The 16,711-nt window shown below is 43.2% G+C and overlaps 1 protein-coding gene across 3 annotated transcripts in view; it reads right to left on the bottom strand.

Annotated features, from left to right (window-relative positions):
* Loxhd1 (lipoxygenase homology domains 1) overlaps positions 1 to 16,711 on the bottom strand; it is a 163,435-nt gene that overhangs the window by 91,849 nt on the left and 54,875 nt on the right. For all 3 annotated transcript variants that reach the window (XM_037196946.1, XM_028872028.2, XM_028872029.2), the window contains exons 12-14: positions 16,263 to 16,398; positions 1,980 to 2,134; positions 606 to 766 (exon numbers count right to left, since the gene is read on the bottom strand). In XM_037196946.1, the coding sequence (XP_037052841.1) occupies positions 606 to 766; positions 1,980 to 2,134; positions 16,263 to 16,398 (452 nt within the window). The remainder of the gene's footprint in view (positions 1 to 605; positions 767 to 1,979; positions 2,135 to 16,262; positions 16,399 to 16,711) is intronic.

Genomic DNA, 16,711 nt, shown 5'->3' with positions numbered 1-16,711 from the left:
ATAGTGCAGAAACTTCTCGTCGCTCTTGAGAGAAGGAAATGCAAACAAAGCTGGATACCTTGAAATGATGGAACCAAGCAAGAAATGTGGCCAGACTATTCAAACAAAAATCCAGCTGGGTGGTGGTGGTTGTACGACTTTAATCCCAGCACTCGGGGAGGCAGAGGCAGGTGGATCTCTGTGAGTTCGAGGCCAGCCTGGTCTACAATGCGAGTTCCGGGACAGCCAGAGCTACACAGAGAAACCCTGTCTCAAAAAACAAAAGACAAAACAAAACAATCCAACTTGTGTCCATAGTTCATTCTACATCTGACTAATCCTCCAACAAATCACTTAAATTAAGGAAATGTCAGGGTGTTTTTGGTTGGTTGGTTTGTTTTTTATGAGAAAAACCATCATGTTGGCATTAGAGGTCCACTGGAGTGCCTCTGCCCAGTACAGGTGAGGTAGAAATGTGAGACTCAGGTCCACACACCTCCTGCCAGGCCACTTTCTTCCTTCACCAAGTGCCACTCTGAGCTGCTGTTTCCCTCACTACTCCATGTAAGAGGATGAGTCTTTCTCTAGCACGAGCTGGAAGAAAGGAAGGCAGAGGACATGCGTACCTGAGGCACGGGAACTCGACGTTGTCGCTCTCGGGCTGTCCTTCCTCTCTCACCAGTACCCTGTCCAGGTACCAGCCGCTGCCCGAGCCTTTGCCGTCATGTCTGACCCTCACTCGCCTCACCTTCCTCATAGTGACAGACTCAATGGTGAACTCATCGGCCTTTGGGAAAGAAAAGACAGCAAAGTCACATAGACATGGCTCCCCTGAGACCCAACACCAGCATACTCCAGAAATTCAAAGGCAGAGCTGAAAGGATGAGCTACAGTTCTTTCACGGGGACACACAAGCTACCGCAGAGAACAGAAATATAAAATACATACAACCATGGCCTCCTTACCCCTCCCCAGGTGGACCAAAGCCTACCTACAACCTCCTGCCCAGAAGGCCTTTACCAACACAGCCTTCAAATGCCCACCCTTGAGTTGGCTCAGTCTTCTACTTGAATTCTCTCGTGCCAAGAAAAAGGGTGAATGGAGGAAGGAGGAGCAGAGGATCTACAAATTCCTTCCACCTGAACATCCCCCACTTCACATCACTGGAACAATGACTCTTTCCTGGGCATCTACTGTGTGCTGAAGACCACATCTGACCCTGTGCAGTCTATCAGTCCTCCATAATCTCCACAATGGCCAGGCACAGGTCGGCATCCTTGACCTCATACAAGCAAAGTGTGGCACAGGAGAGGGCAGTGAGTGGCCCAAGGCTGCCTTTCCCTAGACCTATTTGATACTTTCTTCATAGCCCTTTGTCCCAGATTAGAGCCACGTGATGACTGTGGTGACCTGGGGGACACCTGACACCCTGTATTGTGACTAGCAATAGATCTCAGTTCTTTCACATCCATGTCTGGTGTTTTTCTTGGTTTCTCGAAGGAAGAAATGAAGGAAGGAAAGAAGAAAGGAAGGAAAAAAGAAAGGAAGGAAAGAAAGATATGAACAAGCTTCCCCCAGTGACCATGACTAATAGAAAATGTGTATTATCTTCTATTTTCTCCCAGCCTGGATCCTCTAGCATATACTTGAGGATGTCCATCATCCTTTCCAACCTGAGGGGAGGGTAGGAGACCACAATCTCTCCACGGTGGCTCTCTAGCTTCTAGGTGCACAATACTGTGAGCCTTGTAGTTGCCATCAATGTTAGCAAATGACAGTGAGCCAAATTTGCTCAAGGATCCAATCAACCAGATATTTCTGTGTCCTTCAAATGGCTCCTACCTGGAGTCCCTAGGACCCCACTCCCCTCATCCAGACAGATGTTACCTCATTGTTGAGGTCCTGACATCAGCCATCAGCTCTACTTTGAAAGAACAGGGAAGACAGGAAGACAAAGCAGGGGTGGGCTGGGAGGAGGGCGGCTCATCACTGCAGCTTACATTGCCTTTCTCAAACAGGTCGGTGTTATTCCTGCAGTTGTAGAGTAGTCGCTCCCCGGTGTCCCCCACATCACCAAAAAGGCAGAGGTAGACATTGGCATCCGTTCCCGCACCTTCGAGTTCCCCTGTGCATACAGTCACACGGTACCGGGCCACTGACAGACAGAAAAGGGGACACCATTGGCTGGCTGCCTCTGCTCCCATGCCTAAGCTCTGCATCCACCTCTTTCAGCTGTTACCTGGGATGACCTTGTCCCTCAGCTCGACTTCCCAAACCCCACTGCAGTGAGCCCACTTGGGAGCTGACTCATGCTAAGCCTTGGTTTAGACAGACCAGAGGCTCTTCATGTCTGTCAATCATCAGAAACCCATGGGAAATGTTTACAAGAGTTCAAATTTCTGGGGCCGGCTTCAGACTTCCCACACCTTAATTTCCAGAGGGAAGACCCTTACAACTGAGTTGCTGATGAAGCCCCTGTGGAGTCTGAGGGAAGGAAAAGTGGCACCCAGAACTAGTGTTCCCTGGAAATGGAGAGGAAGCAACAGGTAGGGGATGTAATTTAAAGGCACGTCTTGGTGATAGACCAGATAGGCAATCAAGAGAAAGAGAAGTCATGTTTTGGTCTTGGCAGCTAGTGGATAGAATTGTTAGTAAGGTGGAGGAGAGCTGTGGTAGGGTGAGTTTGGGGATGGGAATCAAGGTTCTGTTCCGGTCACTATACACTTGAGACGCCAGTTAGATGTTTACAAAACGCAAGTCAAGATGGCGGTTAAATACATCTGGAGGGCCGTGGTCTGGTGATCACCATAGGTAGATGCATTCCGTTTAAAGCCATGAAATCTGGTGGGAGCAATGATGAGGAAGATGTAGACAAGAATTGAAAGAATATTTAAAGATAAAATGGTCCCACACTCCCCAAATTGGTGTTAAAAACATTAATCTGTATATTTGACATTTTATATAAAATGAACTCTGAATAGGAAAAAATCCAAAGAGATTTACTTGTAAACACATCATAATAAAACTTCTAAGAGCCAAAGACAAAGAAGAAATCTTAAAAAGGAGCAGCAGGAAATTGAGCACAAGGGATACGCCATAAAAATTAACCGACAACTTTTCATCCAAAACTATGGAAACCGGAAAGCAGTGGGATGCTTTCAATAAGCTGAAAGAAAACGACCATTATCCAAGGATTCTATATCCACTAAAACTGCCCTTCAGGGATGAAAGAGAAATTAAAGCATTCCAAAACAAACAAGTACTTCAAGAAACTTCCATCACTAAAAGGCATTCTCTGTAACAAGTATTAATGGGAGATCTTCACACTAGACAGTAACTTGAATTCATCGGAGTATTATGAGTCATGAGAAGAGATAAAGCGATCATGGCAATGATACTGTACATGTATTTTTCCATTTTTAACACCTGTCTTCTCACATTTTATATAAAAACACAACAGCAGAGAACAATAACTATAAAAATGCACTGGTGAGTCTTTCATATGTAAAAACAGAATTTCAATATAGGGTATCACATATCCTAGGCAAAGATACAATTTAAATGACAACAACTGTGTGTAGGAAAGTGCATGGGGGTGAAGTCTTATATATTACTAAAATTAAGTTGACGTTACTTTGAACTAGGTTGTTCTAAGTTAAGATGTGGGTTGTAATTTGGGGGAGACTATTTAGAAAGTAACTGAAATAATGTGTAGTAAAAGAAGCAACAAAGAAAGAGAGATGGTATTTTATAAAATCAATGTAATGCTAAAGAAGATAATAATGTAAGAATTGAGGGAGCCAAAAATACAAACTATAGAAAACATATTACAGATGTAAATCTTACTATATTGGTAATTACATTAAATGTGATGTATTATTTGTAAATGGACTTAATGTTTCAATAACAGCAGAGTATGGTGGGCAGCCTGCAGAAATGGAGGCCAATGATGCTCCACACAGCCAGCCAACGTAAGATGTATTGTTGACTTAAGGAGGCACTCTAGGAGCTTCACAGACTTTGAAGAAGGTTCACAAATACATTGAGGCAGCAAAGAGCTTGAGGTTGGTAAGGGGTAAGATTGGGGTGAAATGATTCTGTAATAGGCCAGGTAGCACAAAATTCCCACCAGGGCCGAGAACAAAGGAGCCATGTATTCCCACTAGTCTGCTTAGGTATGAGGCAGAAAGGACAAGAAAAATGAAATAGTTGAAAACTGTCATTAGTTGAACATCAAAAGAAATCAGCTATACAGAGACTGTCCAAATGGATATGGATCTAAATATCTCCTCACAAAGAGATATACTTTAGGTCCTGCAGCATAAATAGGTTGAAAGTAAAGAATGACTACCAAAACTGACTTGCAATGAAACATACTCATAGGGTAAAAAGACTGAATAATTAAAAGAAATAAACTACCCACAAAGAGAAGCCTGTGTCCTTACTGCATGTCTTACTGCAGAAATCTACTATACATTTAAGGAAAAAGAAATTTTCTGAAGAGTGTGTAACAAGAGAAGAGTAGGTATATTAATTTACTTTTCTTCTAGTTTTGACCAAATACCTGCTGAGAAGACACTCAAGGGAAAAGATGTTTATTTTGGTTCAGGGATGAAAGCGACTCAGCCCATCCCGGAAGGAAGGCATTTGGAAGAGAGCTTTCAGCTGTGAGGGCAGGAGCACGAAGTTGCTCGCTCACCAACGGATGGGTTCAGGAGCAGCGATGTGAGTGCGCATGTTCTGTTCCCTTCCTCCTTTTCCCTCTATTGCTCAGTCCACCCCTTGGCCCACGTGATGGTTCCACGCCATTCTGTGTGGGCCTGTGTCAATCTGGGTAGGTCTCTCTCCCTTAATCTTCTCTAAAATACCCTCAAGACATATCCAGAAGTGTGTGTCAGTTTCCATGATGATTCTAAACCTAGTCAGATTGATGATGAAGATTAACCATCACGAGTCCACTCCTCGTCAACTTGACATTTAAACACTGTAATCCATAGTGCTCTACCCTTGACCAAAAGGCCTATCTATGCCCATCTCATAATGCCAAATGTATCCAATCAAACTTCAAGTGATACCACAATCTTACAATTCCATGAGTAGGCCCTTACACCTGAGGCACACTTACTTTTGTCTGGGTGCAAGGTCCTTGATTCGCTTTAATGTCACTAATACCTTTTAACATTTGCAGCCACACTGTCCATACCTGCCTTGTTTGTGACCTTAACTAGATTCACACTCCTTTTCTTTCCAAACTATGTGCCCCCCCTCCCCCCGCTTCTTTCTGGTCTACTTTTTGCTTTGGATTCTCACTATTGACCTCACTAAATGCAGTGAGCAATAAACCACGCCACAGCCTGCATGCTATACTCAAGTTTGAAGCTTCTTCCCATCAGGTAAATTACTCCATTGCTTTTTAATCCAGCCCCACCTGAGTTTTCAGGACATAGGTAGAATGCAGCCCGTTTCTTGGTCAGAACATAACACGCATGGCTGCTAGCTCCATTCTCAATAGCATCATTATTTCCTTCTGAACCCTCCTAAGTATAACCTTGTCCATTAACATTTCTAGAGGCACCCGGTCTTCCTTTCTCCTGCTGGAACTGCTTACAGAATTCTGGGCCTTCCCCAGCTTTCACTTCCAAACCCACCCATATTCCTTCCTCAAACCAGTTCCAAAGGCTTACGAACCACATGCTCAGGTTTCCCGCTACAACAGAAACAGCCTTACTCCTAGGTGCCAGTTTTCTCTATTAGTTGTTTCTTCCATTGCTGTAGCCAAACACAAAAGCAAGTTCATGAAGCAGAGGCTTATGTCGGCTCACAGTTTAGGAGAATATAGCCCGTGGCTGTGGCTGGTGGTGGTGGCAGCCGGAGTGTGAGGCTGCCCATTCAGACTTGATGGCACAGACAGCAGCAACAAGCCAATGCTTAGATGACCTTTTCCTTTTCCCTCTTTGGTTCCATCTAAGCCCTAAGCCTGTGGGATGACATCTCTTCAATGAAGGTGACCCTTTCCTTCTTAGTTATTCCTCTCTGAAATGACTTAAAGATATACCCAAAAGAACCAAGTTTGTAACAAAGGTTGGTAATCATCTTACGGAATTCATTTTATGAAGACCACACATTCTTGGTACCAAAACTGGCAATGACATAATAAGAAAACAAATCTATAGACCAGTATCTTTTATGAATATAAATGCAAAATTTCTCAACACAAGAGCTGTAAACCAAATATTACAATGCAGATAAAGAATTATGCACTATGGAATTCTGCTCAGGCAGGTGTCTGAGGAACCCAGTGGCCCAGACTGACCAGCTCAGCTTCCACCCAGGCCCACAGTCAGGCCTTGGGTTGGCCCACCCTAACATCTACCTTATCTAGGACCTGCTGGAGCTCATGAAGGGACTGGTCCCATAGAACAATACTTGCGGCATCTCCATGACTCAGGGTGGCTGTGGGCCATCTTAGAGTAGTTTTGGTGAGGATCCAGTGATGATGGTGTAGCAGAAACCAGAGACCTTGAACCAGACCAGTGACTCATTGTAATGAGCATTTGCTAGTAAAGATGACTGGACAAAAGTGTGTACTATGTAGGACCACTCCCAGTGCCACCAGGACAAATGAAGAGGTGTTGGAGAGGCAGGAAAGATGGAGGAGTGAAGAAGGTTTTTGTTGTTTTGTTTTGTGTTTTTGTTTGTTTGCTTGATTGCTTTGCTTTGGTTTGATTTTCTAAAAATTTTCTTCTGTGGGGACACTTGCAGGGGTGAGGGGAAGATATTGGGAGACTGGGAAGTGAGTGGAGTTAGGGTGCATGATGTTAAATGCCCAAAGAATCAATAAAGAAATTATGTTAATTTAAAAAATATATACACTATGAATCAGTGTGATGGTAAACTGGAAATAGATCTACCTCAAGATCCAGCTACACCACTCTTGAGCATATAGCCAAAGGACTCTACATCCTACTACAGAGACATTCGCTCATCCATGTTCATTGCTGCTCTATTCACAATAGTCAGAAATTGGAAACAACTTAGATGTCCATCAGCAGATGAATAAGTAAAAAGAATGCTGTACGTTACACAATGGAATATTATTCATTTTTAAAAATGAAATCATGAAATTTTCAAGTAAATATATAAAGCTAGGGGGAAAAAATCCCTGAGTGAGGTGACCCAGACCCCAAAAGCCAAATATACTATGTGTTCTATTATATATAAATGTTAGCTTTTAAACCTTTGATAGGCATGCTACAATCTGTATAATCAGAGATTAGCTATAGAGCAAGGGACTCAGGGCAGGAAGGATCTCAAAAGGACGGGGAAATAGAAAATATCATTATGGAGAGACTGGAACAGGAGGGTCAAATGCAGAGGAGGAGGGAAGAAGTAGGAAAGAGAGGGACAATGAGAAGGAACAGCTGATACCATTTGAGTGCCCGTATGGGAACCTGCTCCAATAGAAATGTCATTTATATTGATATGAAATCTAAATGAAGTCACCAAATAACAGAAGAGACAAAGCCCCAACTAGACATCTTTTGCCACCAAGTGAAACATCCAGTGCCAGGAATGAGTTACATATAACTGAATTGTTGGCTAAGGGGACCCCATGAAAATCTCCAAACAATTCAGGCTGTTCCAAGGCTATTGGTTCTCTACATGAACTGATGGCAAGGCCCTAGTGCTGGAGACAACACCTACATAACTCCCTGAACATGAGGAAGTTGAGCTGGTACCTCACTAGCGCTGTCACCCTTACTGACTACCATTTATGGTGCTGGAAGGTACTCTGTATGCTACCAGAATAGAAAGGTAAACATCAACCCAGCTATAAACCCTCTGATCTGCAATAGTGACCTGACTGTGTGATAATATGATGCAACAGTGGTACAAACGATGTGGAAGTAACCAACCATTGTCTTATTGGATTGAAGGCTTATTCCATGAGATGGAACCCAAGCCTGAAACTACTCAGGTGACCAAGAACCTGAGACTAGATAGGCCACAGGCTTAGGGAAAAGTCAAATATTATTGTTCCACTAAAGGAACATAACAATAAAATGACTCCTGATGACATTCTGCTATACCCATAGATCAGTGTCTCACTCAGCCATCATCAGAGAAGCTTCTTCTTTCCAAAGATGTGGAGTAATTCAGAGACCTATAACTGGACAATGTGCAGAGAGTAAGAGACCTTGGAACACTCAATCCTAAATGAGATGTCTTCACCAATTCCTCCCACCAAGGCTCAAGGAACTATGCAGAAGAGGAGGCAGAAAGATCCTAAGAGCCAGAGGGATGGATGACACCAAGAAAATAGTGTCTTCCAGACACAACAGGATTGACACATGTATGAACATACAAAGACGTGTCAGCATGCACAGGGCCTACATAGTTTCAAGCCAGAGGGGTTCCCAGCACTGAGAGAGGGAAGTGAATATGAGCTCTCATTCCTAATTAAAAAGGTATCTCCAATTGACAAACACATGCAAAGGAAAAATCAGTTTTATCCAATGGAGTCTCACTGGATATGTAAACCACACTTAAGGGTAGGCCCCATCCCCAGCAATAGATAACCAACACCAAACAAACTCAATGGTGATTTTAGAGATTTTTGTTTATGTATCAGACTGTATTGCTGCTTTTTTAACCTTATCAGTCTTTTGCTTGTATATAGTAGTTTGTAATTTTATGCTTTTATGGGTTTTGGTTCTCTCTCTCTCTCTCTCTCTCTCTCTCTCTCTCTCTCTCTCTCTCTGTGTGTGTGTGTGTGTGTGTGTGTGTGTGTGTGTGTGTGTTTCTTGTGCTTTTCTTTGTTTTTTTTTTTTAAATTCTGGTTTGTTCATTTTACACGCCTGTTTTTTTTCCAAAGAGAGAGAGATAAAGAAAGAACTGGATGGGTGGAGAGGTGGGGAGGATTTGGGAGAAGATAAGGGGGAGGGAAACCATGATCAGAATATTTTGTATAAATTATTTTCAGTAAGAATCAAATGTATAACTTAAATAAGAAATGTTTGATACAGTAAGAAGTTAAATAAAATAAAATGCCTAATTGGAGTTCACACAGAATCAGACACTATAACAAGGTAGGATTTATCCCAGGAATATAACTTGGTTTAACTTCTAAAAACCAATTAATGTAATATGTCACACTAATAGAATAAAAACCCAAAATCACATGATCATCTCAATAGACACACAAAAAGAATTTGACATACCCTTTCATGATAAAAACCCATTTTCAAAAAGGAACAAAAGGGAATTTCAGCTCATAAAGGTCATCTATGAAACACCTACACTTAAAAGTTCAACATGATTCTAGAAGTCTTCAAGCAAGGCAATAAGATGAGTGAATTTACACTGGCATCCAGGCTGTGTAAAGGCCACAGTAAATCTGTGTCTCCTCGTGGATGACAGGACTGTGTATTTAGAGAGTCATAGGGGATCCTCTAAAAATTCAGCAAAGTCATAGAATATAAAATCTACTCTTCCAAAATAAATAATTGGAAAATGAAATTAAGAAACCATTTCTGGACTGAGGATGTAGTTCAGTTAGAAGAGTCCTCGACTAACATGGTCAAAGCCTTAGTCCTCATCACTGCACAAACTGGGTGTGGTAGCACATGCCTGTAATCCTTGCACTTGAGAAGTGGAGGCAGGAGAATCAGAAAATTTTCAGATATATAGTGAGTTTGCGGCCAGTGTACAATACATGAATCCTAATATCAGAAGAAAACGTATCAAAAGAAGCAAAGAGAAGATGAGAGGGGGGACGGAGGAGGAGGGGAGGTGATAGTTCCATTCACAACAACAGAAGGAATGAAACGGGCTGGAGAGATGATGCAACAAGAGGCCAAGAGTACTTTCTACTCTTCCAGAAGCTCCAGGTTCGGTTTCTAGCTCCCACATCAGGTGACTCACAATTGCCTGTGATGCCTATTCTGGTTTCTACAGGCACTCAGACATATGATGTGCCTGTGTACACATGCATGCATACACACATAAAAGTGAACATGGAAATAAATGTTTTTTTAAGAACAAAATATTTAGGAATGAATTTAGCAAAACAAGTGAAAATTTTATACTTCAAAAATCACAAAATAGTTTTGAGATTAAAGGTTCAATAAATAGGCATGGAAACGTCCCGTGTCTGTGGACTGCGTGACTTAAGATCGTTAATACGTCAATAGTCCCCAAACAGAACTACTCTGATGCTGTTCCTATTAGAATCACAGTTAACTTCTTTGTCGAACTTGATAAGGTTTTCCTCAAACTCATGTAACATGGCAACGTAACCCTCAAGAAGGAAAACAGCAAGTGTAGGCAAGATATAGACAAGTAGGGACCTCCCACGACCCTGGTGAAAATGTGCCCATCTTTTGAAAAATAGCTCAACAGTTGCTCAAAAAGTTACGAGGAGAGTTACAGTCTGACTCTGGTTACACATCCCAAGACCAGAAAGCATGTTCATACAAAAACACCTGCATGAATGTCAGGGCAGCAATACTCATGATAACCAAGAAGCAGAAACAGCTTAAGTGCTCAACAGTTGAGCGTGTTACATCCATACAGTGGAGTACCATTCATCAATTCAAAAGAAATCATGGGCCAGAAAGGTAGTTCAGCAGGTAGAGGCGCTGATACACAGGGCTGGTGGCTTGAGTTGGATCCCTGGCTCCCACAAAGTGTCAGGATAAAACCAACTCTCAAGAATTCTCCTTTAACGGCCATCTGTGAGCCAGGGCATGTGCACACCTGCACACACATACCCTAAATAAATACCCACAAAACACCAATACATCGTACGGTGGGGGGACCTTGAGTACACACTAATGAAAGAAAACCTGTGTGATTCCATTTGCTAGAGGAGACCAAAACCAGGTTAGTGGCTGTGAGAGGCCAGAGTTAGGTGGGGAAAGAGGTGGCTGCTAATGGGCACGGGGTGTCTTTAGGGGTAGGAAAATGTTCTGGAATTTGATAGTGCTGATGGATGTACAGATCCACAAATACAGATCAAGAGTCATTGGCTTGTGAACTTTTAGTGTGTGGAATGAATGGCACATGAATTTTTCTCAATAAAGCTGTTGTTTTTTAAAAGAGACATTACTCATTGGTACTCCACCTAGAGTGAAGATGAAATATATCAGAAGTGAGACAAATCACTGGATAGTACAGTGCACAAAATCAATTTCAATAATGTACTCATTTCCATATAGGGACATCTGAAAAATCACTCTGACCATGAACCAGGTGGGCTCATGAAGATGTGGTGTCTGTGCCAAAGTATTTGTCAGAAGGCGAAAAAGCATTGTCCATGAAGGCCTGCCTTGAGTAAAACAGGTGCTGGTAGACACTTCAAGCATGGTTGAAGTTCAGGAAAACATCTCTTGCCCCCCAACATTACCTCCCCCACAGAATCACATTTCTCAAAATTAAATCATCCCTGCCTCCCCCAGGAAATTTTCAAAATTCAAATGCTACATGCCTTTGTATAAGCAGCGCTGTACATGTTATGCTAGGGTCTGGATCTTAAGTGTCCCCCAAAATCTCATATGTTGAAAGCTCAGTCCCCAGTGCTATTCAGAGGGAGGACTTTGGAACTGACAGGATCATAAGGACTCTGGCCTCATGTTAATTCATTCATGGATTCCTACCTTAGGCTGCTAAGGTGGTGGAAAATTTGTGAGGTGGGGCCTACTGGAGGAAGTAGATCTTGGGGGCATGTCTTGAAGGCTATATCTTTGTACTTGACCCTTTCTTCTCCATCTCTACCTCTCTGTTACCGTGTTTCCTAGTTTCCATGTGACTTTGGTTTGCCACATGCCTCCTGCCGCTTCCCTACATGCCTGGGAACACCCATGGACTAAACCCTCCAAAACTGGGAGCTAAAAGGAATACCTCCTCCCTTTACCTTGTTTAACCTCAGCTTTTTGGTCACACTAACAGAAAGCAGACTGAAGCATGTTCTCATCGATATGATGTGATAACAGGAGGAATGGACAGCTCTGGCTGGTGTTGGCCAGCAAAAGAAACCAAGGGAAAATCAAAACCTCCAACCTCAGCCTTGTTCCAGCTTGATTTGCTGGTTAGTCTTGCTTTTGTAGTCATGTTGCTGGAAAATTCCTAAAAGCAAAATGGTAACAAACATAGAAATCCCATTCCTGGGGATCCTCATCCCCTTTGTCCCAGAGGTCTAAGATCTGTTCCTTTGGAGGTCCTGACAAGCCCTTACTCCGTAAGGGTCCCTCTGAGCCCACCAGCCACTGAGGTCCCCAACTCTGCCTGGCAAGACTGTGGACAATTGAACATAATTGCATTGCTAGTCATCAGCAGTGAGAGACGTTAAACAGATGGGCAAGTACCAGAGCCTCTTGGGCTTCAATTTAAAAATTATGGTTCAATCTGATTAACGAGCAGCAGCAATATTCAACACTCATGTCCAACGGACTCTTGCCCACTCATGAGGAGTGTGTAATCACAGTGGAGAAAGTGAATCTCATTTATTTTGCCATCTCCTGAGGGAAAGGCTAGGTGGAAATAAATTGTGAGTTGGTGCATGCTTTGTCCTCATCTCTAATCAGTACAATCACTCCCCAAATCCTCTGAACAACTAGACATGACATTAATTGCTTATTTGGCTGGCCATGATTTTGTAAGTAAACTGGGAACACACAACTTCAGACTCTAAGGATTGATTTTAAATTGGTATTTACTCTTTGTACATGACTGCAAGACTCTCCATTAAAGGTCTCTGGGAAACCATGCACATTATTATTATTTTTTTGAGGCAGGGTTTCTCTATAGCTTTGGGGCCTGTCCTGGAACTCGCTCTATTGACCAGACTGGCCTCAAACTCAGAGATCCACCTGCCTCTTCCTCCCCAGTGGTGGGATTAAAGTCCTTCGCCACTACAGCCCAGCCATGCACATTATTTGTTACCTACTAGAGGAGTGGGACATTGCCTTTGGGTCTGAGTAGTGGTCCAAGGAACAGTGTGGACCACAGGAGATCTGAGAGAAGACAGGAGTGTGCTCTAAGCATGAGAGGAAATTTTCATGAGCCAAAAGGAGTAAGTGAGTTCAAGGAATTTGAGTTAGCAGAGGTGCTGAAGAGCCACCAAAGACTGGCAGGGGGCATCAAACTGTCTTTATAGCCAGGACAGACAGACAGCCATTCATTCCATCTATATTAATCACTAATTTTTTCCTCATTGAAATGGTTCTTTAACAGCACAACACTCAAATTACAGCCACGAAAAGCCTCTATTCTATGCGTAGCCAATATGGAGTCTGTGGGAACCATCTCCTCCCACGACCTCTACTGTCAGACTCCTTGCCCTGGCTTGGATGGACTTTGTCTGCCTTTCAGACAACAGCTGCCCAGAAAGTTTACCACAGCTGGTTTCCATGGCATTTACACACCATGCCCTGCAGTTCCCCCTTCAAGTGATAGATTGAGCTTATTATCTGCCTAGTCCACTCATTCTCTACCTGATTTTAGAGCTTTTTCTCTGCATGGGTAACAATTTGTGGTTTTGCTTCTCAAACTGATCCCCTCACACTGAGAATGGAATGACCCTGGCACAATGTGGAAACAATGGTGCCAGAGGGACTCAGGGATGATGCCAGAGGGACTCAGTGATGGATCAGGTCCCACGAAGGCTGGAAAAGGCAAAAGGTGCTCTTTCTAATATTCTCATTAGCTGTGTCCATTTCTGTTGCTGTGACAAATACCCTAATCAAAACTAGCTTTGGGAAGAAAGGGTTTATTTGGCTTATAATTCCAGGTTATGGTCCATTGTTTCAGGGACGTCAAGGCAGAAACTCAAGCAGCTAGTCACACCACATCCACAGTCAAGAGCAATGAGAGAATAAACAAGCCCTTGCTGGCTTCCTGCTCATTCTTACAGTTTAGGACCCAGTCAATGGATGTTCCTAATCAATTAACAATCAAGACACATCCCAAAAGATGTGTCCACAGGTCAACCTGATCAAAATAATGACTCATTGGGACTCTCTTTCCTAACTAGCACACCAGGCATAGCCCTGGGACTCCAATTAGCATAGCTGGGTTTGGCCCAGGAACCTGCATTTTAATAAACAGGATGGGAAATTTGATATAAATTGACCCTTGAGCATGCTTTAAGAGATATTGCCTATTATGGGCTGCATTGAAACCCAAATTCATTTGCTGAGATTCTAATCCCTAAGATCTCTAAGACCATTGGGAGATGGCAACTTTAAAAGATAATTAAGGTAAAATGATGCTGTGTGGGTAGGACCTCATCCATTCTGCTGACATCTTTGTGAGAGGAAGAGACGAGAACACCGATGAGCAGGCTCCCAGAAGACCCAAGGACCCAAATACCATTGCCTCTAGGTGGAGGAGAAAGATGCCAGGAGAGATGAACCTTGAAAACATCTTTGTCTTGGATTGTAGCACCCAGAACTACTTGAAAACAAATTCTTGTTGTGTAAGCTACCAAATTCACAGTTCAACGTTTTGTTATGGCTGCCCCAGTAAGCCAGCATACTACCTTAGGACCATGGGACACCAAAAGTTGATATCACTACCTTCAGTGAGGGAGGTGGGTCCCAAGAACCTACAGCAAGGGTCTGGAGACGCAAGTGTGAGTCGAGAGAATGTGCTCCCACCCTGTGCCCCAGGGTTTTTGATGACAACAAAAGAGGATTCTTGAGAGAAAGTCATGCTTCAGTTGAGGCAAAGAGCAAAGAACATTCTGGGCATTCTAGTTTAAACTGCCAGATGTTTTCTTTGGATCACCTCACTAAAATGAGAATCTAAATGACTTTAAAGATCGAACCAAGATGTCTGGTGGAAGAGACAAGAACATAAACAGCAAGAAAAATCTGGAAACTTTAAAAGAGCAGAGAAGTGGGACATCCTCAGTGATGGTGGTTCCCAGTGTGGTTCGGTGGGGTGTGGGGGAGGGTTATGCAGTGCTGATATTTTCAAAGTTTGCTGGTTAAGCATTGTGGTAACTTGAAAGAAAATGGCCCCTAAAGGGAGTGGCACTATTAGGAGGTGTGGCCTTGTTGGAGGAAGTGTGTCACTGTGGGGGTGGGCTTTGAGGTCTCTTTTACTCAAGCTTCCCTCAGTTGACTTCCTGTTGCCTGCAAGATGAAGCACTCTCAGCTCCAGTACCATGTCTGCCTGCATGCTGCCATGTTCCCCATCATGATGATAATGGACCAAACCTCTGAAACTGTAAGTCAGCCATCCCAATTAGTTATCCTTATAAAAGTTGCTGTGGTCATGGTGTCTCTTCACAGCAATTGAAACCCTCACTAAGACAAACATGTTCTGGAGTCCTAATGCAGACCCACTGAATTGGAATTTCTATCCCAGAGCCCAGCAATGTGTAGTTCAACAAGTCCTCCATGAGATAAGGCACCCTGAGAAAGCTGGTCAGAGCTGTGAGTTGAGAAGCTTCAAAAAGCAACCTCTCCCCTCAAATGCTCAAGGATGAAAGTGCTGGATAAGTTCAGGAGAGGAGACCAAGGAGCTAAAATTGTAAGAGCTGGTTAGAAGGACTCAGAGAGTGACTAGGTCCCAGGACCCTCTCCCTGAGACCTGCAGGCACAATGCGGGCATAAACACACAGGTCAGGTAAGACCAGATGCATTTCTGCCTTGATGAACTATGTATTCTACAAAGCCTCCATTAGATGGAAACCATTTGATGCTATCTTATGTAAAGAGAGATGATAGTTTTGTTTTCAAAACAAGTATTATTGAATATACAAAAGTAGAGGTAGCATCTCAGGATTAACAGTCATTGAACCAACAAGTGAAAGACCTGTCCTAGGTCTGACTGCCTATTACCAACTGTCTAAACACGGCAGGAGCTTCCCCAGTTCTACTTTGGGCTATTACTAGGTCTTTTGGACATAAGTTTTCTGTGGTTATTGTGTCATAAAAACCCAGATCCAGCCTTACTGTGTGGAGAGAATTCACCAAATTTCACAATTTGAAGAAGTTATTCCCTTTAATTTTAAGGAGGCTCTGGGTAGCTGTTGTTTAGTGCAGACTCCTCCTCTTATGGCAATCTCCTTTACCCCATATCATACTCATCAGAGACAATTCCTAGCACCATGGCCTGGAATGGATCCTTCCAGCCATTAGGTTGGAACCTAATTAGTCCACTGCAGCATTCTGAGAGGGTGGACGATGCACAGTAGACAAGACCTCCAGGCCCCCACTAGCCCACCAAGTAAAGCCCTGCCACCTCCCCAGGACAGCAAGCAGCTCCATACTTACTTCCCATGATTCTCCGCACTGTTGGGCCTTCTGCAGTCATCTCCCTCACAATCTCATTGTCGTCCTCGTTGGCATCCAGCCAGCGATTACAGTTGAAGTTATACTTGTCCTTATTCAGAGTGTTCATCAGGGTCATCTACAATGAGGTAGTCTTGAGGTAGGCAGGTGGCTCCACCAGGGATTCCCACCCATGACCTGGAATCCTCATCCTACTCTCTTGGTTTTTTTTAAGTTTTGTATTTTCTCATTTTTATTTTTTTATTAGTTTAGTTTAGTTTAATTTTTTTAAGACAGGGTTTCTCTGTGTAATCCTGGCACTCTCTTTGTAGACCAAGTTGGCCTCAATCTCACAGATCAGCTTGCCTCTGCCTCCAAGTGCTGGGATTAAAGGTGTGTGCCACCATGCCCTCTCTACTAGCTCATCTTAGGGAGAGCTAAAACATTTCCTT

This window comes from Peromyscus leucopus, chromosome 19 (genome assembly GCF_004664715.2).
Source record: "Peromyscus leucopus breed LL Stock chromosome 19, UCI_PerLeu_2.1, whole genome shotgun sequence".
Classification (NCBI taxonomy): Eukaryota; Metazoa; Chordata; class Mammalia; order Rodentia; family Cricetidae; genus Peromyscus; species Peromyscus leucopus.
Note: the sequence above shows the minus strand (reverse complement) of the source record. Positions and strands in the feature narration are given on the sequence as shown.